We start from the raw sequence: 27519 nt of genomic DNA on the forward strand, positions 1-27519 counted from the left end.
CTGCTAGACCATGCCCATGGAAAAGAAGACCACAGGTCATATAGGGCACTGGCACCTGGGTGAGCTCACAACATCCCTTCATGTACCCCAAGTACCCAAGTAAAGCTGATTGTGTGTGTGTTTACGTGAGTATGCACGTGTGTACTATGTGTGCATTTGTGTATGCATGTTCTCTGTGTGTGTGTAATTCCTATGATCCCCCATTAACAGAAGCCTGGTGAGATACTGGTCACCCTCAGCTGTAATAACATTGTCACAAAGCCAATGTGGGTGATGGTCATGGCCATTGCTCTATGGATTCAGGTGACTGGGCTATCCAGATGCAGCTGTGTGTGGCTCCTAGACCTTTTTCTTTTCTGGTCATTAGGATGCTTGATAGAGTATCCTGGCTGGGCTTGGGAAGGCTCAAAGGAGCACCCAAGGTCCTGCTGTGGAACTTATTAGGAGTGACCCGAGCCAGGCCTTTTCCTCAAAACCCATATTGCCCAGACGTGCTTTGCTGGCTCAGAAAATGGCAGATAGAAAATATACACATGGAATAAAAATATGTCCCAACTCAGACAGCACACTACTGTCACCAATCTGGTCAAAGATACACACAGTTGGCATCATGAATATAACTTAGCCACCCTTGTACAGCCAGCTCAGAAGGCCATCTCTTTCCTCCCTGTCTGTTCCCCATATGGGGACTGGAGGCCTCTTCCCAGTGAACAGTATTATGGGACTGTTCCTAAATAGTCTTGTACCTCACTCAAAGCTGTCATTGTACCCTGAGATACTCGGGACAGACCAAGGAGGGAGGCCCAGTGTTACCTCCATTTTCTTGAGAGGGAAGATGGGGCTCACAGGGAGGCTAGTAATTGACTCAAGAGCTAAGTGGCAGTCAGAATGGGATAGGAAAGTCCTGTCACCCGAGCACAACTTCTCTTCCTAGGCTACAGCACTGTCTCAGTTTCCCCTTATGGTGCAATCTCTCCATTCCCAGCAATGATCATACTTGCAATGTTCTTACTGAACCAAGCACTGGTTTGGCCCAGAGTCTGTTCTAAAGAGCAGGAGGACCTAGGACTCCCCTTGCTCTGCAGACTCGGGATAGTGGTGGAGTCTGTGTGTCTGCCCTCCTCCCACCCAGCCAGGTAGACTGGACACCATGAAGTCAAGAGGGCATCACTTCATTCATCACCTTGCATCAGTGCCTAACCAGGAGCTATAAACAAAGCAGGCACTCAATACTCAGTGCTTTACAAAGGATTACCCCTGAATTCAGACAAAGACCAAAAATCCAAGATCTGGACTAGAAAATCCATGCACTTCCCTAACAGATATGTGCACATTAGTGTGGAAATGTGCACGTTAATGCAGGTGCCCATTGAGGCCTGAAGACGGCACACCATTCCCCAGAGCTGGAGTTACTAGTGATTGCGAGCCTCTCAACACGGGAGGAAATGAACTAGCATCTGCTCAAAGAACAGTAAGAACTCTTAAGCATGGAGCCACCCCACCAGTCCACATATGTATTTTTTTATTAGATATGTTCATTATTTTATATTTCAAATATCCCCTTTCCTGTTTCCCCTTTGAAAATCACCTATCACTTCCCCCCTTCCTATGCTCCCCAACCCACACATTCCTGCTTCCTGGCCCAGGCAATCCCCTATACTAGGGCATTGCACCATCACAGGACCAAGGGCCTCTCCTCCCATTGATGACTGACTAGGCCATCCTCTGCTACATATGCAGCTGGAGCCATGGGATTCTTTTTGGTTGGTGGTTTAGTCCCAGGGAGCTCTGGGGGTACTGGTTGGTTCATATTGTTTGTCCTATGGGGCAGCAAACCCCTTCAGCTCCTTGGGTCCCATATGTATTTTTAACTGACTTTATTTTAGGGCAGTTTTAGATTAATAGAAACATTGAGAGACAGGCACAGAGACATTCCCTGGGCCCAACTGTTTCTTATTACAAGAAAATAAGTGTTGGCCATGTTTCTGTTTTGTCTGTTGGGTTCTGAGGTTACAAGTGGGCAAAATCACATCTTACTTTCAATTGCATTTCAGTCATTGGGCACAAGCGGTTTTTACAGCCAAGTTGTTGTGGTAAATATTACTTGTGGATTTCTTACCAAAACATAAATTATAGAGGTATTAAATAATAATAATAATAATAATCAAGGAAGAGAATAATAAACTAATAAGAAATAGTAATAATAAATAATATGAAATGATAAGAAATAATAAAATAAGAAATAATATTAATATGATGTAATAATATATTAAACAATAATGATGTGAAATAATATCAAATAATAAAATAAGAAATAATAATTATGATTAGTAATAATAATGATTATAAGCATTAAAGCACCATCATGGGGCACATATCATTCCTCTATGCTAATTTCTCTACTTCTTTACTAAGAACTGTGAGATATCACTCGCCATATTCTTTTTTTTTTTTTTTTTTTGATTTTTTCGAGAAAGGGTTTCTCTGTATAGCCCTGGCTCTTCTGGAACTCACTTTGTAGACAAAGCTGGCCTAGAACTCAGAAATCCGCCTGCCTCTGCTTCTCAAGTGTTGGGATTAAAGGCGAGTGGCATCATGCCCGGCTCACTTGCCATATTCTGGCCAGGCTGCTCATGCTCCTAGGCTAGCCCTCCTGGCCATGCTCTCCCAATCCATCCACGCATGGGACCTTTTTGCTCCTTCTTCTTTCCTCTCCTTCATGGTCTCTTCCAAAGACACCAAGGCCCGGAACTGAAAGGCCATCAACCTTTCTTCTTGCCAGCTGCAGGCATTAGATGTGTTTACTGATTGACCACAGAAGGTAAAAATGATGTAATCATAATCCCCAAATTATCGTAAAATATGGGTCCAGAGTCGGGGATCTGGTATTAGATCAAATGTTACTCATACTATTTCCTCGCAGACAGAACGTCTAAAACCTAGAACGTAACAGTTCTTTTAGGCAAGGCTACATCAAGCTAAACATATAGACAGACTTATCGATAGATAGATGGATAGATAGATAAATATATATATATAAATTTAAAGATATATAGACCTTTATATATAGATTTATATATATATATGAATATATAGATGATATATGTATAGATTTAGTGATATAGGTATAGATCTATAGTGTATAGATAGGGGTATACATATATAGATATATACATATAGATGTATAGATAAGTAGATATATAGATTTATAGGTGATATATAGATGTATAGATTGAAGATCTATTGATGATATAAAGATATAGAGATGAATAGATATAGAAATATATAGATCGATATATATCTATATATTGATATATTGTTGTAGGGGGAAATGTCACACAAGGACAGGTCAGTGTACTGACGTCAGGGGGTGAAGAGGATGGCAATCAGATAGGAAAAACAAATCTGTGAGCTAACCTGGACTCTTCAGACCTCCCAGCCAAAAACCAAGGAGCATCCAGGGTCTGGCTCATTGCCCCAGGCACATGTGTAGCAGAGGACTGCCTTGTCTCTCTGTGCACAACGGGACAGGAACAGGATGTACTTAAATAAATAAAAAAATTAATTAAAAAAGGAAAAATTGAAACATAATTGAATATATATATATATATATATATATATATATATGTGTGTGTGTGTGTGTGTGTGTGTGTGTGTGTGTATCTGGCAGAAAAAAATGGCATTTAATCAATACTCTTTGACCTGGCTCCTGTGTGCAATATCAGTTACTGTGATCTGTCACATGACACACAACTACAGCCAATGGCCTGTGTCATAATCATCTGAGCTAACTAAACCCTGAAGGTGCATTGGACATATCTCCAAAATCAGAAATTCAATATTGCTTGGATCAAGCTAAAGTCCCCAATTTGCATATCTATCAATCTGGTCTGTCTTCATTCACCTGACATGAATAAATACACGCTGGAAAATTACAAAGTTGCTCACCCTGTCACCATCAGCTTTTTTTTTTTTTAATGGTGACTCCAAGGTTAGTGATAAAAACAGGTGTCTCACAAAAAGTAACTCTTTCAAAAAGTGCCTCACTTGGCTACCCGTCCAGTGTAAGGAGAAAGAACACCTTGGGATAAATCACACATCTGATTAAATCGAAGCTGAATACTTAGCTTAGATAGCGCCATTCCATTCCATGACAATGGTACTCGATAATGTAATAAGGACCAGCATTTATCACTCTCTGGCTAATGACTCTGAGCTCATTTATATTGTCAAAGAAGGTCTTAAATATTCCAACAAAGCTACATTACAAGAAAAACACTATAACCCCAAATGTATGGAGATGACAGAGTTCCTTAAAGAGGAAATGACCAAATCACTTAGAGAAATCCAGGAAAACAAAAAAAAATTGGAGGAAATCAATAAATTCCACAAAGAAGTCCAGGAAAACACAAACCAAAAAGTAGAGGAAGCCAAAATTCCTATAAATAAAGCCAAGAAAGAACACACCAAAGGGTGAGGTAAACAAACTATTCAATACAGAAAAGTGGAAATAGAAACAAAAAAGAAAACTAAATCTTAGGAAATAGTGGAAATAAAAATTTAGGACTAAGCCGGGTGTGGTGGCGCACACCTTTAATCCCAGCACTTGGGAGGCAGAGGCAGGTGGATTTCTGAGTTCGAGGCCAGCCTGGTCTACAAAGTGAGTTCCAGGACAGCCAGGACTATACAGAGAAACCCTGCCTCGAAAAAACCAAAAAAAAAAAAAAAAAAAAAAAAAAATTAGGACTGCAAAAAGGAACTACAGAGGCAAGGTTCACCCACAGAACACAGACATGGAAGAAAAATCTCAATCATTGAATAAGCAATAGAAGGAATGGGTAAATCAGACAATGAAAATGTTAAGTCTAAATCTTCCTGATATAAAATATCATGGAAATCCAGGACACTGTAAAAGGACTAAACATAAGAATACTTAGGAAGAGAGGAAGGAGAATCCTCACTCAAAGTCTCAGAAAGTATTGACAACCAAATCCTAGAAGAAAAACTTCCTAACATAAAGAAAACACAAGAATCATCAAAACACCAAACGAAAGGGATCATAAAATAAAGTCTCTTCCCTGTGTAATAATCAAAACACACAGTTCAAGGAAAGAATACTAAAAGCTGCAAAGGCAAAAAGCCAGAAAAAGCATAAAGGAAGATCTATTAAGATCGCAGATGTCTTCTTGGAGTCTGTAGACACCAGAAGGGTTTGCACACATGTGCCGCAGAAACAACAGGTGCCTGGATTTTAATATGTAAAAAAATGACTATACTGTAAATGGAAAAAATTAAGATAGTCCACGATAAACTCAAATTTAAACAACCTCTCACTAAATATACTGACCAACACAAAGAGATAGAGATAGAATCTAACCCGAGGAAGTTAAGGATACAAAGGAAAACACGGGTAGTAAATAATCTCTTACTGTCTACAAAAGAAGGGAAAGTACACACACAGTCCAACACCAACACCACCCACAGCTGCAACACCAACAGCAACAAAATACAAGGAGTTAGCAATCACCATTTATTGACTCATTCAATAGAAATGTTTTGATTTGGGAGAAAATGTAGCTGTAAGTTGGCCCAGGACTTTGAGGTGTTTGTGTTTGAAAGCTATACAACTTTCTGTCTCAGGTTGGGTGTGGGCAGTGAGGTTTTGAAGATAAACTTCTGAGTATACTTTTGTGTCTCTCACTGATCAGTAGTGACTTAATTCCAATAAATTTTTTTTTGCTTTTTTTGTTTTCCCAGACAGGGTTTCTCTGTGTAGCCCTGGCTGTCCTGGAAAGCACTCTAGACTTGTTGGGCCTCAAATTAAAAAATCAGCCTGCATCTGCCTCCCAAGTGCTAGGATTAAAGGAGTGAACCACCACCACCACCCAGCCCAATAAATTCTTATCCTTTCCATTGTCCTGGTGTGTGAGTTGTGTTGAACCTGACTGGACCCAACAATGTAAAGGCTTTACCACACTGCTGACATTCATAGCATCCGTCTCCAGTATGAATAGTCTCATAAAAAGAAGAATATACATAAAAAGCTCAATGAAAAAGCTTCACCATACTAAATAGATTCACAATGTTTCTACCTAGTTCAAATTCTTCCATGATGAAGATGACTAGAAAATTGTGCAAAGGCTTTCCCATATTAAATATACTCAGAGGGTTTCTCCCTCAGCCTTTCAGTGGCTAGGAACAGATCTCATGACCAAACCAACTCTCAGAAAAGCAAACATTTAAATTGGGGTTTCTCTGCCATGCAGTTTGTCTTGTGTATGCCTAAACAACTATGACATGCAAAGGCTTTACTACATTCATAACATTGACATGGGTTCTCACTTGTATGTGACCTTTTATGTCATTGTAGATGACCGTGAAATCAAATGCTTTACAACACCAATTACCTTCCTAAGGTTTCTGTCTTCTATGTGTTCTTTAAAAATAATGGAGACTATAGAGTTGTAAAAAGTCTTTACCACATTGATTATAGAGACAATAACTTTGAGAATAAGCTTTATCACATTGATTACATTTCTAAGGTTTCTCTCCATTATGGGTTCTTTCATGATAATGGAGACAACTGTGACCTGCAAAGGCTTTACCACAGTGATTACATTCGTAGAGTTTCTCTCCATTATGTTTTTTTTTTTTTTACATTTCAATCTTTTATTAGATATTTTCTTCATTTACATTTAAAAAGCTATCCTGAAAGTCCCCCTATACACTGCCCTACCCACCTACTCCCACTTCTGGGCCCTGGCATTCCCCTGTACTGGGGCTTAAAAAGTTTGCAAGACCAAGGGGCCTCTATTCCCAATGATGGCAGACTAGGCCATCTTCTACTACTTATGCAGCTAGAGACATGAGCTCTGGGGGTATTGGTTAGTTTCTATTGTTGTTCTGCCTACAGGGATGTATACCCCTTCAGCTCCTTGGGGACTATCTCTAGCTCCTCCAATGACGGCCCTGTGTTCCATCCAATAGATGACTGTGAGCATCCACTTCTGTGTGCCAGGTATTGGAATAGCATCACAGGAAACAGCTTTATCAGGAAAGTATGTGTTCTTTTATGATATTGGAGATGACTGTGACCTGTAAAGGCTTTACCACATTGATAACATTCATAGAGCTTCTCTCCAGTACGTTTAGTTTTCTGACGTTGGAGATGACTGTGAGGTGCAAAGGCTTTACCAATTACGGTCTTAGGGTTTCTCTCCAGTATGTGTTCTCTTATGACATTGGAGATAACTGGGTCGTGCAAAGGCTTTACCACATTCATTACATTCATAGGGTTTCTCTCCAGTATGTGTTCTTTCATTATGGTGGAGACCACTGTGACTTGTAAAGGCTTTACCACACTGATTACATTCATAGGGTTTCTCTCCAGTATGTGTTCTTTTATGACATTGGAGAGGACTGTATTGTGAAAAGGCTTTACCACATTGATTACATTCATAGGGTTTCTCTCCAGTATGTGTTCTTTTATGACATTGGAGACTACTGAGTCGTGCAAAGGCTTTACCACATTGATTACATTCATAGGGTTTCTCTCCAGTATGTGTTCTTTTATGACGTTGGAGATAACTGTGACGTGCAAAGGCTTTACCACATTGAATACATTCATAGGGTTTCTCTCCAGTGTGTGTTCTTTTATGACATTGGAAACTACTGCGTAGTGCAAAGGCTTTACCACATTGAATACATTCATAGGGTTTCTCTCCAGTATGTGTTCTTTTATGACGTTGGAAATTACTGAGTTGTGCAAAGGCTTTACCACATTGATTACATTCATAGGGTTTCTCTCCAGTATGTGTTCTTTTATGACGTTGGAGATGACTGTGACTTGCAAAGGCTTTACCACATTGATTACATTCATAGGGTTTCTCTCCAGTATGTATTCTTTTATGACATTGGAGATTACTGAGGTGTGCAAAGGCTTTACCACATTGATAACATTCATAGGGTTTCTCTTCAGTATGTGTTCTTTTATGATATTGGAGACCACTGTGTCTTGTAAAAGCTTTACCACACTGATTACATTCATAGGGTTTCTCTTCAGTATGTGTTCTTTTATGATATTGGAGACCATTGTGACTTGAAAAGGCTTTACCACATTGATTACATTCATAGGGTTTCTCTCCAGCATGTGTTCTTTTATGACATTGGAGACTACTGAGTCGTGCAAAGGCTTTACCACATTGATTACATTCATAGGGTTTCTCTCCAGTATGTGTTCTTTTATGACATTGGAGACTACTGAGTTGTGCAAAGGCTTTACCACATTGATTACATTCATAGGGTTTCTCTCCAGTATGTGTTCTTTTATGACATTGGAGACTACTGAGCTGTGCAAAGGCTTTACCACATTGATTACATTCATAGGGTTTCTCTCCAGTATGTGTTCTTTTATGACATTGTAGATGACTGTGAAGTGCAAATGCTTTCCCACATCGATTACATTCATAGGGTTTCTTTCTAGTATGGGTTCTTTTATGACATTGGAGATGATTGCATTTTTTAAAGGCTTGACCACATTGATGACATTCATAAGGTTTCTCTCCAGTATGGGTTCTTTTATGATATTGAAGATGACTGGGTGTTGAAAAGGCTTTACCACATTGGTTATGTTCATGTGTTTTCTCTCCAATTTGTCTTCTTATATTACTTTGGAGATGACTGGGACATGAAAAGGCTTTAGAACGTTCATTACATTCATAGAGTTTCTCTCCACTATGATTACTTACATACCTGCAATGAAAATTGGTACATGTGATATGTTTACTACATTAATTTCCCTATTCAATCATTCCATCAAGATGAATAAACTTTACAAATTGGTCTAATGATAAAGATGGACCGGATCATCTGGTTTTGTCACTTTATATATGTTCATGGTGTTCTCCCTCATTATGGATTGTTTTGCATCTTTCGAGATATCTGTGATGGTTATTACATGGCTAACATTTATAACATCCTTTTTATACGGGATATTTATATGGTGTATTTCATCTATATGAGGAAAATAGAACAACTCATAGCTTTGTAACAGGAATTGCTTTCATAATTTTTCCTGTAGCGTGAATTGTACCACATTTGAATGTGAACCAGGACAAACAAAAGAATTTACAAATTCCTACAACCCATAAAGATTTTCTACAGTGTGAGCTTTGGGAAGTTCCCAGTAAAATTAGAAAACCAATTCATAGCAAAGTTTTATCATATTCAGAATGTCTACCAAAGATAGAATATGACAATTTTCTCAAAGTTCTGGGATAGAAAGCGGTACATTACTTCTTTCAATATCCCTATGCTCAAATAGCTTTTATCCATTGGGACACATGATATATATATTAATAGAAGAGTAATAGATGCATTCACACTGTTTGACTTTTTGTTAATCATAGACGTGTAATATATGAATTAAGGTTTCTCCTATGACAACACTCTTGATTCTCATAAACTGTACCCTAAACAAATGATCAATTTCACTATAAGAATATGAGCATCACCAACTTTCCCATGGATATTTTGCTTATCGGAAGGTTTTGCTTATATATTTATCACTATTCGATGTGCAATATCTAAGTCTTGTAAGTCTATACACATTGTTCAGATCAGTATAGCTCTAGTAGAGGTAGAAATTGAATAAAGGTATCCCTTAAGGCAATGTTTCCTCGCCTTTTTTTTTTTTTAAAGGAATGCTTTGATAAATAAATCACATAACTACATCTAGGCAGTACATTTTTTTTAAGAATAGTATTATTAGGGCTGGAGAGATGGCTCAGTGGTAAAGAGCACAGACTGCCCTTCCGAGGGTCCTGAGTTCAAATCCCAGCAACCACATGGTGGCTCATAACCATTTGTAACAAAATTTGATGCCCTCTTCTGGAGTATCTGCGGACAGCTACAGTGTACTTATATATAATAAATAAATAAATATTGAAAAAATATTGTAATTATAGTTACACCTCAGGTATTGACATTTTACACTCCTGCTTTGATTTAGAGCTTCCATATCATAGTAAAATTTCCTTAGAGGCATAATTGCATAAGCTTTCACGTGAAAATTACCTTAGATTTCTTCTTGTACTTTGACAATGTCTTTCAATATGATGGTTTTCCCAAGTGTAGCCTAAAAGACAATACCAGAATAATGAATGATACAGTATTGGAAATAAGGCAAAATTCAAGGTACTGTGAATTTTCACATCACTGGACACTATTTATTCAGCTCAGTCTTCCTTGTTCTCAATTGTAATAGCAGAGCACCAACACTCACCAAGAGACATGTCTTCCCACTATTTTGAAAAGCAAAAGAAAATTCACAGTCATACCTATAACAGTGAGGTTCCAGTAGGTCTCCAGCATCACATCTTTGTAGAGACTCTTCTGGGAAGGATCCAGCAAATTCCACTCTTCCCCAGTGAAGTTCACGTGCACATCATCATAAGTCACTGCATCCTAAAATATCCCATACATGTGTACATCACAAAGCATGGTACTGACATCATTGTAAAGCAAATGTACGCTTCCTTGACCATATTCATATTACATATTCATGTAATTCTGGTGCTTCCTCCACTGACTTCCTGACACAGAAGTTATAACCTAAGTACTATAACATTTTAAAGGAAATTGAGTTGAAGGTTCACCTGTGTTGCTTATGATCATTTTAAATAAATAGGGGAAAGACTTTCGAGAGGAATTTCAATTGTGAGGGAGATGTAGGGTGAAATAGATCAACAGTACTGAGCACATATCCCCGAAATTGTAAGAAGAATCACTAACGAGAAAAATCACGGACAAGCAGGGTGTATTTGTTCATGTCTTTAATCCCAGAATCACGGGCAGGTATACGTCATTGAACTGGATCCCTGTCTGTTCTATGTAACACATTCCAGGACAGCAAAGGTTACATATTAAGACCCTTACTCCACTGCAAAAATCAACCACGGAGACAAAAATGATAGAAAGAACTCAGTTGTTTACGACAGTTCCTACAAAGAAGTATACATTCCCTGCACTTATGTACTCATCTAGCAGAAACAGGAAGTGTACCGCTTTAAACTGCAACATTAGTAAAACTTTACTGGCAATCAAAGCACATTTAGTGGACCAATGGTCAGATGAAAATATTATTAATATAAGTTTTGAACATAAAAAGCAGCATAAGGCAGGAGATTGCCATAACTCAGCCGTGGAAAGCTATTGCTTGTCTTCCAGAAATGGTGGTCAATTACTAGCATTCACGTGACCCATGGCTTTATGAACAGGAGTTCGGAGTCCACCTTCCAACAACACTAACGAGGTGGCACACATGATATTCATATTCACGCACACAGGAAAAAAACTCCTATTTATTTAAAAATTTCAAAACAAACACAAGAGTTTGGGAAAACATCAACACCCAGAATATAATGACTCTGAAACCTCAGGCAGTATTGATGTCATGAGCATATGCCATCCTAAGAAATAGACTATAATCTATGTGCCCACGGCGTACATAGGGGGCCCCAACCCCACTCAAAGGAGAAACAGAGGAGATTGGGAGGAGGGAGTCTGTGAGGGCAGGGACCTAGAGTAAGGACAGTGATCAGGGTGATAATGAATATCTAAATTATAGGATTAAAAAAAAAAAGGAAAGAAAGAAAAAGGAAAATTTTGAGTGTATATACACTTTCATCTCCCCAAGATGAATCTAGAAAGACTCCTGCACTGTTCAAACGTCTAAAGTCTCTGCTGACACTCAAAACAATATCTTGACAGCCACATCAGAAAGCAAAGTTGCAAAATCAAACAGCAAGCTATATCTTTCCAACTTAAAATGGCACTGAATACCCCTTCCCATTCCAATCAATAGGAATGTGCACACAGGGAGAGAAGATTGGACAAAGCAAGAGAAACAGAAGGGCAAACACCAAATCCTATAGCTTTGTCTCAAACACATTGGACTTCAATTCCTAAAGGCATAGATGGTGCTCTTCCTGTAACTTCTCATACATCTCTCAGTTTGGGTACTTCATCTCCCTGTAAGCTTCTCTCCATGGCAGATTTCTCAATGCGTTAGTTTTCTCCACAACCTGTGGTCACAAAATGCAACTCAAGCATCAACCTCACCACTTAAATGCAAGGAACTCTCACAGAGTCTTCCCTGGGATCGTGACTCTGTCAAAAGATGGCTGGAGTGGTGCTAAACTGAAACCATAGAGAAAGAATCTATGACCATGGTATTTTCATCTTTCAGTTTCCAGAAGCAGCACGATATGGATGATCCTGTGAAGTTTTGCTTCTAAATTAACGGACCCTGCCTCACTTGGACCACATTTGCAGCAGGTTTTGTTTAAGGTTCCATCCTGGGATGAGGAAACACGTTGAATACTCCTTCCATTAATTTAAAACATAGCAAGCCAAAGGAAGTACTACACTCAGGGTACCTTCATAGGCATATACCCACAAGGGCATTTGCTCCAATAAGTTCACAGCCACTTTATTTATAACAGTTAGAAACAGGAAAGAATGCAGATGTTCCTCAACTAAAATGTGGACACAAAAACCATGTTTCATTTACAAAATGGAGTGCTTCTCAGGTATGAAAAACAAGGACATCATGAATTTTGCAGAGAAATGGGTACAATTAGAAACTAATATCTGGAATGAGGTAACTCAGGCCCAAAAGGACATGAATGTACATACTCACTTCCAAGTGAATAATAACCATAAGTACAGGATACCCACAATGCACTTCATAGACGGAAAGACAGTAAACAAGACATGGCACAAAAGAGCATGGTTGAATCTCACTGAATGGGGTATGAAAGAGACAGAAGAGGTAGATGGAAGGGAGAAACTGGATGAGACAGTAGTTAAGAAATAAGAAGGGGAGTGTTAGGAACAAGTGTGGTAAGAGACAAGGGCCAGAGAGCCAGGAAAATGAAATGAAATCAGCAGATGCTGGGAGAGAGGGGGGTTAGGGTGGGGGCGGCATCTGTATAATGTGCCTGAGACTATGAATGGGAGGGCACAAATGCGGCTAGGGAGGTGATCTTAGCTTAGATATAAAGCATTGAATTATGGGCCATGAAGAGGTGACATCTTGCAGTCAGGCAGAACCACCAGTGAAGTGTTCACTACACCAAGAAAACCAAATACCTTTACTCCCAAAATTTGTTCTGTCTGCAAGTAAGGCAGGCACAAAGTTGAAACAGAGACTGAGGGAATGGCCAAACTATACCCTGCCCAACTGGTAACCCATCCCATGGGCAAGCACAAAGGCTGGCATTACTGAGGATAATTTGTTATACTTGCAGATAGTAGCTTAGCATCATTGTCCTCTGAGCGTTTCCATCCAGCATCTGACTGAAACATATGCAGAGACCCACAACCTAACATTGGACAGGGCTCAGGGAGTATTTTAAAAGAGTTGGGAAAAGAATTGACGGCCTCTGTAGGAATAGGAAGTCCATGAGAAGACCCTCAGAGTCAAATAACCCAGAACCTAGGAGACTCTCAGAGATGGAGCCACCAACCAACGAGCACACACAGACTGGGATGGAGGCCCCCACCATATATGTAGTGGATGTGCTGGTCAGTCTTCATGGGGTCCCCAACATCCAGAGCAGGGCATGTCCCTTAAGCTGTTCCTGACTGTGCAAACTGTTTCCCTAACTGGGGTGCTTTGTCTGACATCAGTGGGAAAGGATGTGTCTAACCCTGCAGAGACTTGACATGCCATAGTTCAGGGATACTAAAGTGGTTCCCACCATCCCTGGGGAGATAAAAGGGAGTCAGTAATGAGGGACTGTGGAAGGTGGAATGGGATGGGTGTAACAATTAGAATGTAAATTGAATAAAGAAATAGGGGAAGTCAGGTCTTGGTGGAGCAGGACTTTAATCCCAGCACTCAGGAGGCAGAGGCAGGGGGATTTCTGAGTTCAAGGACAGCCTGGTCTACAAAGTAAGTTCCTGAACAGCCAGGGAGACACAGAGAAACTCTGTCTCAGAGGAAAAAAAAAAAAAAAAAAAAAAAAGAAATAGGAAGATTGAACAAATAATTATCAGTTGCATAAAAATATACAAATCAGGCAATATTTTTGTTTGTTTGACCTACTCAATATTTCAGGGCATAAGCCAAGTACAAAAGTTTTCTAGTTTTCTTTTCTTTTTTTTTTTTTTTTTTTGGCCAAAATATCACAGAAATGACCTCTTCCTAAAGTTTTCAGTCTATTTTCCACTGAAATAGTATGACCTCAACTTCCTGTGGCTGCATTACTGTAAATGCTCCAATCTTCCAGATCCTATGGGAACAACCGATTAAGCTCCATATACAGCTTTCTATGAATTTTGCCATCTCAATTTCTGATATTTTCCATATTCCTTCAATAGAGAACAGAGATTCTGTCCAGCAGCAAAATCAGCTTTTGAAACAATTGTTGTTGTTGCTGTTGTTGTTGCTTTTGTTGTTATTGTTCTGCCTTGCAACTCTGCTGCTGTGATGGTTTCCTCTGAGCAGAAGCATCTCAGGTAATAAATGTTTGTTTTACATGGTTCTGTCAGATCACAGCACATCCTACTGCAAGCTCAGACTAGAAACTGAAGCTAGAAAATGAAGGCAAAAATATTTGACAAACACTACTTCCTGCCTTGCTTTCTTGCTTGGTCACTCTCTCATGCTCTGTAGCCTCCCTCAGCCTTGAAGCAGGCTGAGCCAGACTTTCACCTTGCTGCCATTAAGAAGGAGATTACCTAGTGTCTTAGTCAGGGTTTCTATTCCTAAACAAACATCATGACCAAGAAGCAAGTTGGGGAGGAAAGGGTTTATTCGACTTACACTTCAATACTGCTGTTCATCACCAAGGAAGTCAGGACTGGAACTCAAGCAGGTCAGAAAGCAGGAGCTGATACAGAGACCATGGAGGGATGTTCATTACTGGCTTGCCTCCCCTGGCTTGCTCAGCTTGCTCTCTTATAGAACCAAGACTACCAGCCCAGAGATGGTCCCACCCACAAAGGGGCCTTTCCCCCTTGATCACTAATGGAGAAAATGCCTTACAGTTGGATCTCATGGAGGCATTTCCTCAACTGAAGCTCCTTTCTCTGTGATAACTCCAGCTGGTCAAGTTGACACATAAAACCAGACAGTACACCTAGGGTAGAGACTTCTGACCTTGATGGCCCTATTTGCTCTTCTCCAATACTCTGCTTCCTGCTGAAAGGTCCTGGAGACTATCTGGAGACAAGCCCTATAGATCGCCTATGGGCTGGCTCCAGGCACAAAGAATGGGCTGGCAGATGATGGGCCTACCCTCTTTATAAGCAGGGACTCTCAGTAAACTTCAGAGGCTTTGAACAGAAAGGTTTGTCTTGGCCTCATTCTTTTGTTGCCCTCTGATCTCTTTCAGCCCCGGGCTGCCTTTCAGGGGAACCCAGTTCACATGGCCACAGGCGGCTACAATGCTCACCTAGCTCTCTCATCCAACCCATGTCCACTTGCTTCCCAATATTGCCACCCTTCATGGAAGAGTCTTCCTATATCAATTATCAACACTATCTCTCAGAGACATAGAAACCAGCCATTCTGATGAGGGCACACCTGCAACTGAGGCTCCTTCAGATGACTGTAGCCTGAAATGTTGAGTTAAAACAACTATGACACAGAGACAATAATAAATGAGAGAGTTGTAAAATTCCAAAACCAATGATCTAACCATATCATTACAGGACCCCTGCCACCACATCAGGGAGTGGGAGTAGTGTCTGAGCCAGGATAAAATGGGAAGGGCTCCTGGCTCAGAGCATGGAAGGATATGGTGGAATGGGGAGAAGGGAAGCTGCACTGCCCTGTGGTGTGGTGTCCTTAACCCTGGATTCCCAGGCCAGGGAGACCAAAGAGGTGGCCAAACAGCTGGAAGGTGAATAGAGGAGTAGATTGCCCCACAGACCTGGAAATAAGACTGCTGGTCTAAGGAAGATATGCTAACTTTGCTGGAAGGGATGAAAAACAACCTCCTATATACTAACAGCTCCAAGTTCAAAACTACAGAGTCACATATAGACTGAGAACAGGGTTGTTTAGAAGGGGGCAAAATGAGTTCTTTGTCCTTTCCACCCTGTTTTGCAGGGTCTGATTTTACCCTGAATGTGGTCATAAAGAGCTCTCTGTCAGGGGCAATTTAATGGGTACAGGTCCTCTTGATAAGAGGGATTTAACCCAAGGTGGAAGGTGAGTAACTATATCAATTGGGATGGAAACAGTCTCATTTCCTCTCTCAGTTAGAGAATACTAAAGTGGCACACACATAATAGAGGGCCACGAGGGGGCGGTGAAGGCTAAGCAGCAGATTCCACCACTTGTACAGAGGAGAAAATGAAGACAGGATTGGCAGCTGTGAGCCATGGAGCAGGGTTCCAAGACTGCTGTAACTTCCCAGAAATTAAGGCCAGGGGCATACAACCCCTGTTCCAGGGTCTGGAACATCTTCCTAGCCCTTTGTAGCTACGACTCGCCAGCATTTCCACTTCACTGGAGTTCCACATTCACTATGTTCATCTCACTCCACAAGTACTCAAGAAAAATCAAAAAACCAAGGTACACAGACACATTTCTGACAGACAGGTCACTGATGCAAAGAACAACAATGACACATCCTAACAGCGGTCTTTCAAGCGTTCCGATGGGAGTCCTGAGGGTCTTGGGGTTCCAGTCAAAGCATGAAGGTTTTATGCCTAACTTACAGAAACTATAATGAACAGCACAGAGCCTATTGCAATGCAAACACACAGAGGCCTTTTTTATGACCTCAGTAACAAGGACTCTCAGCAGTCAAACTCCGATTAGGTACAAACTGAGAGATCAAGTCTAGAGGTTTTGAGTATTTATTGTAGTTACAACAAGAGTGGGGAGTTTGCATACAAATCAGCATTGTAATATTTTGAAAATTGTATGTCTGGCATAATGTGCAGGAACCAAGCAAGGGGGGCAAAAAAATCTGACAACCATGATGGGTAAGCTGTTTCTGTTTTTGGTTTCTATAGGAGGTCTTAGTTATCTCTATGTAGCTTAACCCTGCTGATGTACCTTAACTGGCTGTTGATAAGGGGATTTTGTCATGGGATTTTTGCTGGAATGTACAAATGTACATTCTCAAAAAGCAAACTGTTTGGGATTTACAAACTCATCTCTGTTGCTGAGCCCCTGATTATAGACAGAAACTCCTGGTTAACCACAACCATGCCTGTCTGTAGACTAGACTTTGTCCAAAGACCTACCTCACTCTCTGTTACTGCAGACCCTAATATCAGCTGCCCTTAACACTGGTAAAGAGTAGCAGTGGAAATATCCTCTCCTCCTGTGCAAGCCTCCTATAGATACCATAGACAATCCCCACCTGCCTATCCATTCCTGCCTCATCCCTGTGTCTCAGCCCCCACTTGGGCAGATACTCCCTATTCAACCACATTCCATGACTGAAAGGACACAAGGTAAGCTTCCATAGATCAACCTCATGATTGATTGATTTACCACAGGTTCAATTTTCCCAGTTGTTCCAACATTGTATTAAACACCATGGGCTGCTTGACCTCTCTTCTGACTACGGCTCCTTGTGGATTACTAAGATCTTCTGTTCCTGCCTGTCGCTTCTCCCAGATTTTAATATCACAAAGCATCCCCTGTTGACCATACCTACAAAATAGGTCAGTAAAATAGGAAACTGTCAGTGAACACTCTCTTCAAATCCATGTATCAAACAGTAACCCAGGAACAAAACTCCCACCCAAAAAGACAAACCCAGAGGCCAGTACCTAGGTCAATAATCACCCAAACAGAGATGGCTACACACCAGCATAGCAACATAGAGAGTAACAGCCAGGAACAATTGCAACCAAGAAATCCAAGCTATCCCATCACAGCAGGTCTGAGAAATTAAAGCATGCAACAGATAAATTGCAAAAGAGGTTTTTGGGGGGAAGGGAGAGGAGTGAGAACCTGGGGAAGGGATAGAAGTAGACAAGAGGACCTGCAGACAGGCACACAGACCGGGAGGAGAAAGAGAGCCATGAGGGGAGAGATGACAGAGAGTGTACATGTGCAGAGAACAGAGACAGGGAACAAAAATAGAGAGCTGCTATAGCTGGCGGCTGATGTATCTAAAGCACGCCTGATAACAAACACAGGGGATGGAGACAGGAAATGACATAAGCAGTTGCTAAGTCCCTCAGAGCAGCACATGAGATTACTTGTACACTGACAACTACAGAGGCAAGGTTCACCCACAGAACAGGAAAGGAAGACAGAATCTCAGGGATTCAAGAGGAAGAGAAAAAATTGATATCTCAGTCAAAAAATGTGGATTCTAAAAGTTTCATGGCAATAAACAACTGGGACTTCTGCAAAACATGTTAAGGCGAAATTACAAACGATTGAAATATAAGAATATCCTCTCAGAGGTCAATAATTTTTCAATAAAACCATAAAAAATTCTGAAATTATTAAAGTCCCTTTGCCAAATAATCAAATCACTAAACATATGAAGTAAAAAATATGAAAAAACTGCAGCAGAACAAAAATTAACAAAACCTAAACAAAACCAAAACAAGTATAATGTATGAAATCAGACCTATTAGATTTTTACCTGTCTTCTTAATGTATACTAAAAGACAAAGGGGTTTGGACATGTGTGCTACAGACTCAAAGAAACCACCCTTGTTTTCACAAGCCAGCCTAACTAAGGTCCAAAGGATTTGGGAAATGATAGAGAAGTTATTAGAGGTCACCCCTGATGGAGCAAGTGAGGAGCAACACGAGAGACCTCACAGGTGCTCACATATGGCTTATACTTCCCATCCAGCCCCAGAGAGGACTCACCACCCCAGCTTCCACTGCTCAGCACCACCCTGCCCCTATCCTCTGTGGGCAGTAACCCTGTGCTCACCATGCCTGGAATTCAGAGCTTCCCTGAGGTCCTCTCACAGCACCCAACAGCAGAGCTCAGAGCAGGACACAGAGAACCATTCAAGCCTGCACAGCCAAAGTGAACTTGGGGAAAGGCACCTGGAAGATCCTGCCTCCTTGTCTGACTGGCAGGCCTGCCTGTGGAGACCTTGATTGGCCAGTGGGCCTCACCCTTCCTCAAGGTTAAAGTGTGCTTCTTGTCCAGGGCCACACCTTTTCCAGGTCTCAGGTGTGGTTTGCACTACATTAGCATTTGAGCCTGATCTCCAAGAGGACTCTCACCCCTCCCAGCCCTGGGGGAGAACTCACCATTCATGTGGGGCATTGGGCTGTGCACAGACAGGCAGGTCTCCAGTTGAGCTGAGGTCTGAACCCCGGGAGGGTGATAATTCACTTACTTGACAAGGAAGGCATCAATTCCCTCATGCTTCTGGAACTCAGGCTCCTGCCTAAGTTACCAACCCCCACCCCCACCCCAGCCACCACAAGAGAAGCCTGGCTAAAAGTCAGGTAGGCAATATCCCAAGCTTCTGACCTTCAGGCTAAACTCCTCCCCAGTTACCTAGCAACAGTAAAGCCCATAAAAAGGGCTGTTCAGCCTCTCCTATCTCTCTTGCTCTCACTCCTTTGATCTCTTACCTCTCACTTCTTGCACTCCTCTCTCCTCTTTCCTTTCTCTTTGTCTTCTCCTCTCCTTTCCTCTCCTCTCCTCTCCTCTCCTCTCCTCTCCTCTCCTCTCCTCTCCTCTCTCCCTCTTACTCTCTTTCTATCTAGCCTTCCCACTTCTAGCCTTCTAGGGGGGACTCTCTCTCTCTCTTCTACCTTCTCTCTTTCTCCCTGCCTTTCTATAATAAAGCTCTAAAACCATAGAATGTCTCCGTTCATCAAGGCCCACTGCGCTTGGAGGATGGGATAGGCTTTCTCATAATGAGCCTTTTCTACTCTCCAGATAGAAGGCCTTCATGTGCTCCAGTCAAGATCCACTGTGCTCACTCTCACAGGTGTGGGAACCTCTCATCCCTCATCACTCTCTCCATTAACCCCAGGGCTTTAGGAAAGTAGTCCTGGGGCTCCCAGGTTGGACTGCCCCTTGTTCAGACCCAAAGAGGGGGGCCAAAGGCTTAGATGCCCACCCGGGGCTGAGCAGAGAGTGTATGGCAGCTCTCCCACATCTCTGTCCAGAGCATAGGTGGAACTCTGGCAGGGAGTGGGCCTTCCCACCCTTTCCTTTCTTGCCCAGGGTCCCCTTTTAGTTCCCAACACATTCCAGCTCAGGCTAGTCAGCTGCCTGCTCCTGTTCTCTGTGAGCAATGATCCTGCATTACCAGGACCTGACTTCAGACCTTGCCTGAGCTTGCCTCACATCACTTGCCTTCTTCTTCCTGAAATCCAGGGGAAGAGCATGCATAGCCCATTACCCAAGGTGCAGTGGGGTTATCAATCTGAGTGGGAAGGTACCCAGGCAATGAACATTAAAGAGGGATTTTAGGAAACAAGAGTTTTGTTTGTGGCTCAGTTCTGGGCTCAGGGAGACTGCAGCTCCCTTTCCCAGATGATAGGTACCAACCAACCCTGGGAGGAAAGCCAGAAATGTAAGGGAAACACTGTTGAGCCATCTTGTTAGCCAGCACATCGCCATCAGTGGCAAAGTAGAGAAAAGCCACAGTTGTATTAGGACAGGTTCTCTAGATAAACATATCTCAAATCAGAATGAATTTCTCTGTGGATATAGAAAGGAAATGTAATAGAATGTCTCTCTAATGTCTAATATAGAAAGGTTCTTGGCCAAGGGAACTTAGAAAAATCAAGGGCGGGTTATCTCATGTTGCAGGTTATTACAGCTGATATTCACTATGTACCAGAATTCTGAAGAAATAAGTACTTTCCAATGCCAATTTTAAAAATCAAACTAGCAAATCACCTTTTCTAAAATACAAAAATAGGGCAAGTATAAAAAATGAAAGAACAACCCTGTTCATTGTCTTTTATGTATGTAGGATGCCAAAAGAATCTATTGCCTAGATTAAAGGTGGATCTGATGATCTCAAAAGATCAAGATTAAGAAATGGTTTCTCACTTCAAAAGGTATACTGAAGACATTTCCCTCACAGTAAGCAGGGTTAGACTTAGGGTTAGCCTATTAGAGGGTTAGGGTAAGGATTAGGGTTCTTAGTGTTAGGGTTTTTAGAGGCAAGGCAATGGTCAGGAAGCAGGGGTGAGCTGGACTGGAAGGTTTATTATTTATTTGTTAGTAATTTATTCTTTGACAATTTCATATGTGCACACAGTATATCTTGATTGTTTCTATCTCTCATTCCTACCTCTACCTACATCCTCTCTGACACTTCCACCTTCATGTCTCCATTGTGTCTTCTTTGTCCTTCTAGTTCCCCCATTTCTCCTTCCTCTCCATCCCCTCCTCCTCCTCTTCTTCTTCTTCTTCTCTTCTTCATCCTCCTCCTCCTTCTCCTTCTTCATCACCATCACCATCATTACTAAGGTCACTTAGTGCTGCCTGATGGAATATTACTCAATATCTGTTAGGCTGGATCTTGTGCATATAAATGGAATGGCACTGCCCAGGGTGCAATGGTCACATTATATCCAAAAGCAAGTGTTTTACCAAATGTGTCCTCTGATGCTCTTTGTACCCCCTCTTCTGCCATGTTCCTGTGGGCATTAGTTTTGGAGACTTTTTCTTTGATCTGAGAAGAATGGATCCTGATGATTAGGACAGCCCTAGGTGGAAGGTCTGTCCCTAACAGTTACCTTAATTGGCATGGTTTAGCTTGTGCCCCTCTAAGAAGCAGCAGCCACCACACACAGATCTCCTGACCTGGAAGACCCAGCCTCAGTCCATTCACTATGAGGCCTTTATGTACACAACCCAGATGGTTTTCTGGAACCCACAGCCCTAAGGGACCAGGTGTATTATTAGACAACTCACTCCGTGGCAGTGAAGGCCTCTCCTCAGTAAATGCCTCTAGAGGCTATGGAGGCAGCTCAGTTGGTAGAATGTTTGCCTGGCATTCAAGAGGCCCAGGGTTTGATCCCTGGCACCACATAAAACAAACATGATAAGACATGCTGTAATTGCAGCCTTCAAAGGTGGAGGCAGAGGCAGGAGGATCTGAAATCCAAAGTTATATTTGGTACATAGAGTTAAAGGCCACCCTGAGGCCCTGACTCAAAAGTAAAACAAGAAAAGAAAAGCCTCTTAAAAAGGGCCTCTAATGCTACCTGTCTCCTCAGGGGTTAGCACTTGATATCTCTGGAGTTGTCAGTCTTGGCTCCTCTAAGTCGACAACAATGGAAGCTGGCCTGCAAAGACTCAATGGACACCAGCTTGCACTAAGGAAAACCACCTCTGTACAGTGAAAGGACATTGAAGAACCAACCAGAGTGGTCAGAACTCCTGTTTTGTCAACTGCTGAAACCCAGAGTCACATGACTCCATGGTGCCTATATGACCTCTCTCAAAAAGGAATAATCTTAAATAAGCCCATTTAATGCTTTCTTACTTTACAATTACTTTTCTTTATTTTTTGAAATTGTAATATAATCTCATCGTTTCTATTCTCAAAACCAACCCGCATATCCCTGCTTCCTCTTTAAAATTCATAACCTCTCTTTTCCTTTGTTATTTTATACATATATGTATATTCCCTAAACATGTAAACACAGCCTGCACAATCTGTATAATATTATTTATATGTCTGGTTTCGGTGCTGACCATTTGGTATTAGGCAACTAACTGGCAAAAGCACATTTTCTTAACATAGAATTAAAGCTCATAAAAATGCTAGTTATAGCCAGGTGTGGTGGTGCATGCCTTTAATCCCAGCACTCAGGAGGCAGAGGCAGCTGGATTCCTGGGTTCGGGGCCAGACTGGTCTACTAAGTGAGTTCCAGGACACCCAGGGCTATACAGAGAAAACCTGTCTCGAAACCCACCCCCCAAAAAAACCCCAAAACCAAAAACAAACAAACAAACAAAAAACAAAAACAAAAAGAAAAAAGACTGTTTTCAATACAAGTCCTCCAGCCAGTCAATCTTCACAGTAGACCTGGTCTCTACCACTAAGGCATGCTGGACAGTGCCACTATTACCTTGGGGATGATAGGAGACCCAGGCTTCAAGTACCAGTGGAACTACTGGGCGGAGCCTGGGCCCATGAACAGCATCCCCTGAGAGTCTGTACAGTCCAAATGTTCATTCTCCTTTTGCAGTTAGAACAGCAAAGCGATTTCCAAGGTAACCAAGGACAATAGAATAAGAGAGTCATAGTCCTGGAAGGAAGGAGATTAAATTTTAATACTTAAGAGTCAATATCAAATTTATTTTTAAAACTACATCAACACCAAATAAGCAGAGTAGGAATGAATGGAGCTATGAAGAAGCCCTAACAAACAACAGGAGTGTCCCAAGAATGCACACAATGTTTCTCTATTTCCAGAGTATTTTGTAGTAACCAGAGGCTCAAATAAACTAAGAAACAAAAATCAAAGCTGGGAAGAAAATCAAAGCTGGGAAGAGGGTGGGGGTGGCGCAGCTCAGTTTTCAGATTTATGCCACAACTACTTATTTTCTCCCTTATTTCCAAAGCACAAAGCTGACACCAGTTGCGCTCTGCACTTTGCAGACTGTGCAAAGTAAGTCACCCAGAGAAAGTCAACACAAAGTAAAAAGTTTCAAACCAGTTACACTCTCACCTGTTACCAAGACAATAAGCTCCTTAGAGAGAATGCATGGGGGCTGGGACAAGAGCTTAGGGGGTCAGGTGCTTGCTACACAAGCTTGTGAACCTGCATGGGGATCCCCAGGATTCATGGGAAGCAGAGACAGGCTGTGGGGAACTTACTCAGCAAAGCATTGCAAGGTCAGCCTCTGTGCTAGGTCAGCACAGGAGCCAACACACACACACACACACACACACACACACACACACTCTCTCACAGTCACACACAGGCACACCTAGGGGGAGGGACAACAATTTCCATTTATATGCACACCTTCATCCATTCATCCATTTTCTTCTCCCCTGCTCCATTCTCATTCCAGGGTCTATACAGTAACTACAGTGAAATCTGGTAAAGCAGCTACCATTTACTAAGTCTACTGGGTACTGTACCAGAACCTTCAGAAATAGACATGATTATCTAGACTGTGAACTGGACTGAAAACTGTAAAAGAGTGTGTGGGTGGGGAGGGTCTCATCCCAATTCATACAACTGGAAAGTGATGGAGCCTGACTTGGAGGTGGCTGATCTAGCTATGGGCAGTTTTGAGAATGCACCATCACTAAGCATTAGAAAAAGCCATGCAGTTTGAGAAAGCAGCATCCAGTCAAGTTTAAACTCCACTTGCTGTGTCTATAACCTGAACTGATCTCCTAGCCTCAAATTCCTCATCTGCACATCACGGATAGAGATTAAACACAACAGTTTGATACCTGTAATACAGGTCAGGCACTGACTGAATTACTGATATTCTAGCTAAAGGTGTGTAAGTCAAGAAAGCCTATTTCAGGGGCTGGTGAGATGGCTCAGTGGGTAAGAGCACCCAACTGCTCTTCTGAAGGTTTGAAGTTCAAATCCCAGCAACCACATGGTGGCTCACAACCATCCTTAATGAGATCTGACTCCCTCTTTTGGAGTGTCTGAGGACAACTACAGTATACTTACATATAATAAAAATAAATAAATCTTTAAAATAAAAAAGAAAGAAAGCCTATTTCAATCAGAAAATGACAAACAGCTAGACATATTCTCCATTGGGAGCAATCAGGTTTGCCAAACTTAATCAGATAAGTTTACTAATTCCATAACTCATTTAAGTAGAAGGCCAGGGACTTATTTTTTTAGTTGTATTTCTATGAAATGCGTAGCTTTTTGTACGTCACAAAACCTACCCTAATGTCTCATCCGACCATAAAAAGACATTTGCTTAAAGTCTAAGTATTGTAAACATGGTGTGTTATTACACTAGACAGAGAACAACTTTTTGTTTTGGAAGTAAACATTAAATAATGTAGGAGGAGAAAGAAAGCATTATTTTAAGTAATCCACACTGAGTCCTTTCACCCTTCGAATCAGTTCATACACACTATTATCTTAGAGTGGATGCTGGCCTCACTTAAAATGAGATGAGCCTGCAAGGAGTTCAGGTTTTCCCTGTTTCCAACTCAAATCCATTTTCTGCTTTGGAGGCTGAGTGAAGCCAGCCTGCTATTTGATAGAAAGACCAAATCCAGTCTCTCTTTAATCTACTCAGTAACTGAGCTCTTGGGTAATCTCCTGCACTGCATGGAAAAGCAGCTTTGGGTTCATCCAAAATAAACTAAAATTAATCAGAGAGAGGCCATGCCAACTTTAATTGCAACTCCTATTTGCCAGGCTTTCCAACATCTGCCAGTATTACTGATACCTAACTGATTCAATACAATGAGAGAAGCGTCCTGACTTTATAAACATGGGCTGTCTTTTAAGGACATCACACACAAGTGTCCTTTCCACAGAGGGAATCCTACCTTTTTTGGATGTAATCATTTTCATAAGCATTAATGATGTATTTTCAAAACACTGTGACTATCTTCCTAGTGCTTTTCAAGGCCCTCGTGGGGGAGGGGCTCACATCCCCCTCATCCCCCACCTGCCTCATTAAAGGCATCAGTGGCACCTAAAGGCCAGGCTGACAAAAGTGGACTAAAGCAATCTGCTCTCACTGAATTTGCTACAAAAGATTTACAAGCAGATCCTTTGGAAGAGAGGTGAGAGAAAAGAAAGGGGGGGGGAGGATGAAGGAGAAGAACGGATACCCTAGCTCACTTCCAAGAGCAGGATGCTGAACCTAGTATTTTTCATTGAGTCTAGTCCTGACTGTGTAGGTCTACAAAGACAAATATTTTACACGAAAGAATAATAGTCTAGTCCCCCACCCAACTCCCCGCCCAGCCAAAGCCTAATAGTGAATGCTTTGTTCAACCAACAGGAAAGGATGTAATGACATAGCTTAATTTAAAAGCTCTCCGAACACCAACCTCTGGCAAGAGTATTTTAAAATATGTACCTTGATCTTAAAATTCTGAGCAAAAGAAATGTAGTCATCGGTTCACTACTGCTACACATGTGTGTCTCGTTCTCCAGCTACCTTTTGTGAGTCTAGCTGGACGAACAAAGCCTACAGAACCGAAAACACGAAACTCTAAATTCTGTTGGGGAGGTAAAGAAAATGATGTAAGTGAGGCTTTCCCAAGCTGTGGACAGCCGTGGTCTCTGGACTCACACAGCCTCTTCTAATCCTGCTTCAATTTTCAAACCAAATTGCTTCCTTCTCGCAGTCCCTCTTCCCCAGGATCTGGAGAGCTCGCGGCTTAGCCACTCAATACAATGACTATGCAGGCCCTTTCCAGGTTAAGGGCACAGGAGCTGATCATACTGTCAACAGGCACCACACAGGTAGCCCAGAAGCGGCCACCAAAAAACTTTTGGACCTCAAAGAAACCATTCTCCACATCCCTCTACAGCGCTGCTCTGTGGCAAGTAGTGGGCACTGCCAGGCCTCCCAAGATGGGATGGGCACCCGTGCCTAAGCAGCTTGGGGTCCCTGGAACTGCTCTACATGTTGGCTCAGAAGCCACAGCTGCTCCCGCCGGGCTACTTCCGGAACAAGTTGGAGAGGTCCGCGCAGAGAGACCTATCACTCCGGGGCCGCAGAGCTCGCAGGGGTCCCCGGCTCGCAGCCGCCACGCAGTATGCAGCCAAAGTTGACCTTTCCGAGGATGGGAGCAAAGGACCTGAAACCCTGCGCTGGAAATGGGAACAGACAGGAGCGTTCCCAAAAAAAGGCCCAAGGTGGTCAAGCAGCCTCTCCCTAGAGCAGGGAACAAAGGGCTTCTGTGTCGGGCACTGCTGGCCCGGCTGCGTCCGGCTTTGGGGGACCAGAAACTTTTCCCGGGTGTGGGCGCAGGCGGAGGGCACTGGGTATCGGTCACCAGGCGCGGAAGCCTACCGGGTGCCCAGGACGCAGCGCGATCCCCGCGACCCTAGCCTCCCGCCCGGCGCGGGCTACGCTACCGCTCACCTCCTCGATGGCCACCACGGTGTTCCCGCACTGGGCCGTGCGCGTGGTGAAGCTAGAGGCCGTGGGCGCCTTGTAGTCCTCAAGGGTCTCGGCCACGAATTCCGACACAGAGATCTGGTCCGGCATCGCCAGGGCGCCGGGGCGTGGACTGCGGCAGCCTCAGTCGCCCAGGGCGCGGGCTCCTACCCCGCCGCCGCTTGGGGACTTGAACAAAGGGAAGCGCGGGCGCGGAAGTCGCCGCGGGGCGCGGGAGCCACCGCGGGACGCCCGGTGGCAGCAGGGGCGCGCGCAGCCCGCCGCTCTGCCCGCTGTGCTCCAGGAGCTGCAGCTACCGAGTCCTCTGCAAAGGAGCCCAGCAGCTGGCGCGCACCGTTAGCGGGAACCACGCGCCACCAAGCCTCTGTCCGTGACGCCTCCAGCGGAAAGGGGAGGGCCCGGCTGGGGAGGGCGCGGAGGCCCGCCCGGCGGGGCGGGGCCCAGACCT

The 27519-nt window shown here is 42.7% G+C and overlaps 1 protein-coding gene across 2 annotated transcripts in view; it reads right to left on the reverse strand.

Moving 5' to 3' along the window:
- Nucleotides 1–27161, reverse strand: part of LOC147001156 (uncharacterized) — a 43463-nt gene extending 16302 nt beyond the window's left edge. Inside the window, exons 1-4 of one of the 2 annotated variants that reach the window (XM_085830231.1) lie at nt 27036–27161; nt 10338–10464; nt 10075–10135; nt 6973–8751 (exon numbers count right to left, since the gene is read on the reverse strand). In XM_085830231.1, the coding sequence (XP_085686357.1) occupies nt 7206–8751; nt 10075–10135; nt 10338–10464; nt 27036–27161 (1860 nt within the window). In that variant the 3' untranslated portion in view covers nt 6973–7205. Of the gene's footprint in view, nt 1–6972; nt 8752–10074; nt 10136–10337; nt 10465–27035 lie in introns of those variants that run through there. The other variant, XM_085830232.1, reaches the window with a different exon arrangement.
- Between the last annotated feature and the right edge of the window lie 358 nt (nt 27162–27519).

Source organism: Mus caroli, unplaced genomic scaffold (assembly GCF_978045245.1).
Source record: "Mus caroli unplaced genomic scaffold, Mus_caroli_1 scaffold_14, whole genome shotgun sequence".
NCBI lineage: Eukaryota > Metazoa > Chordata > Mammalia > Rodentia > Muridae > Mus > Mus caroli.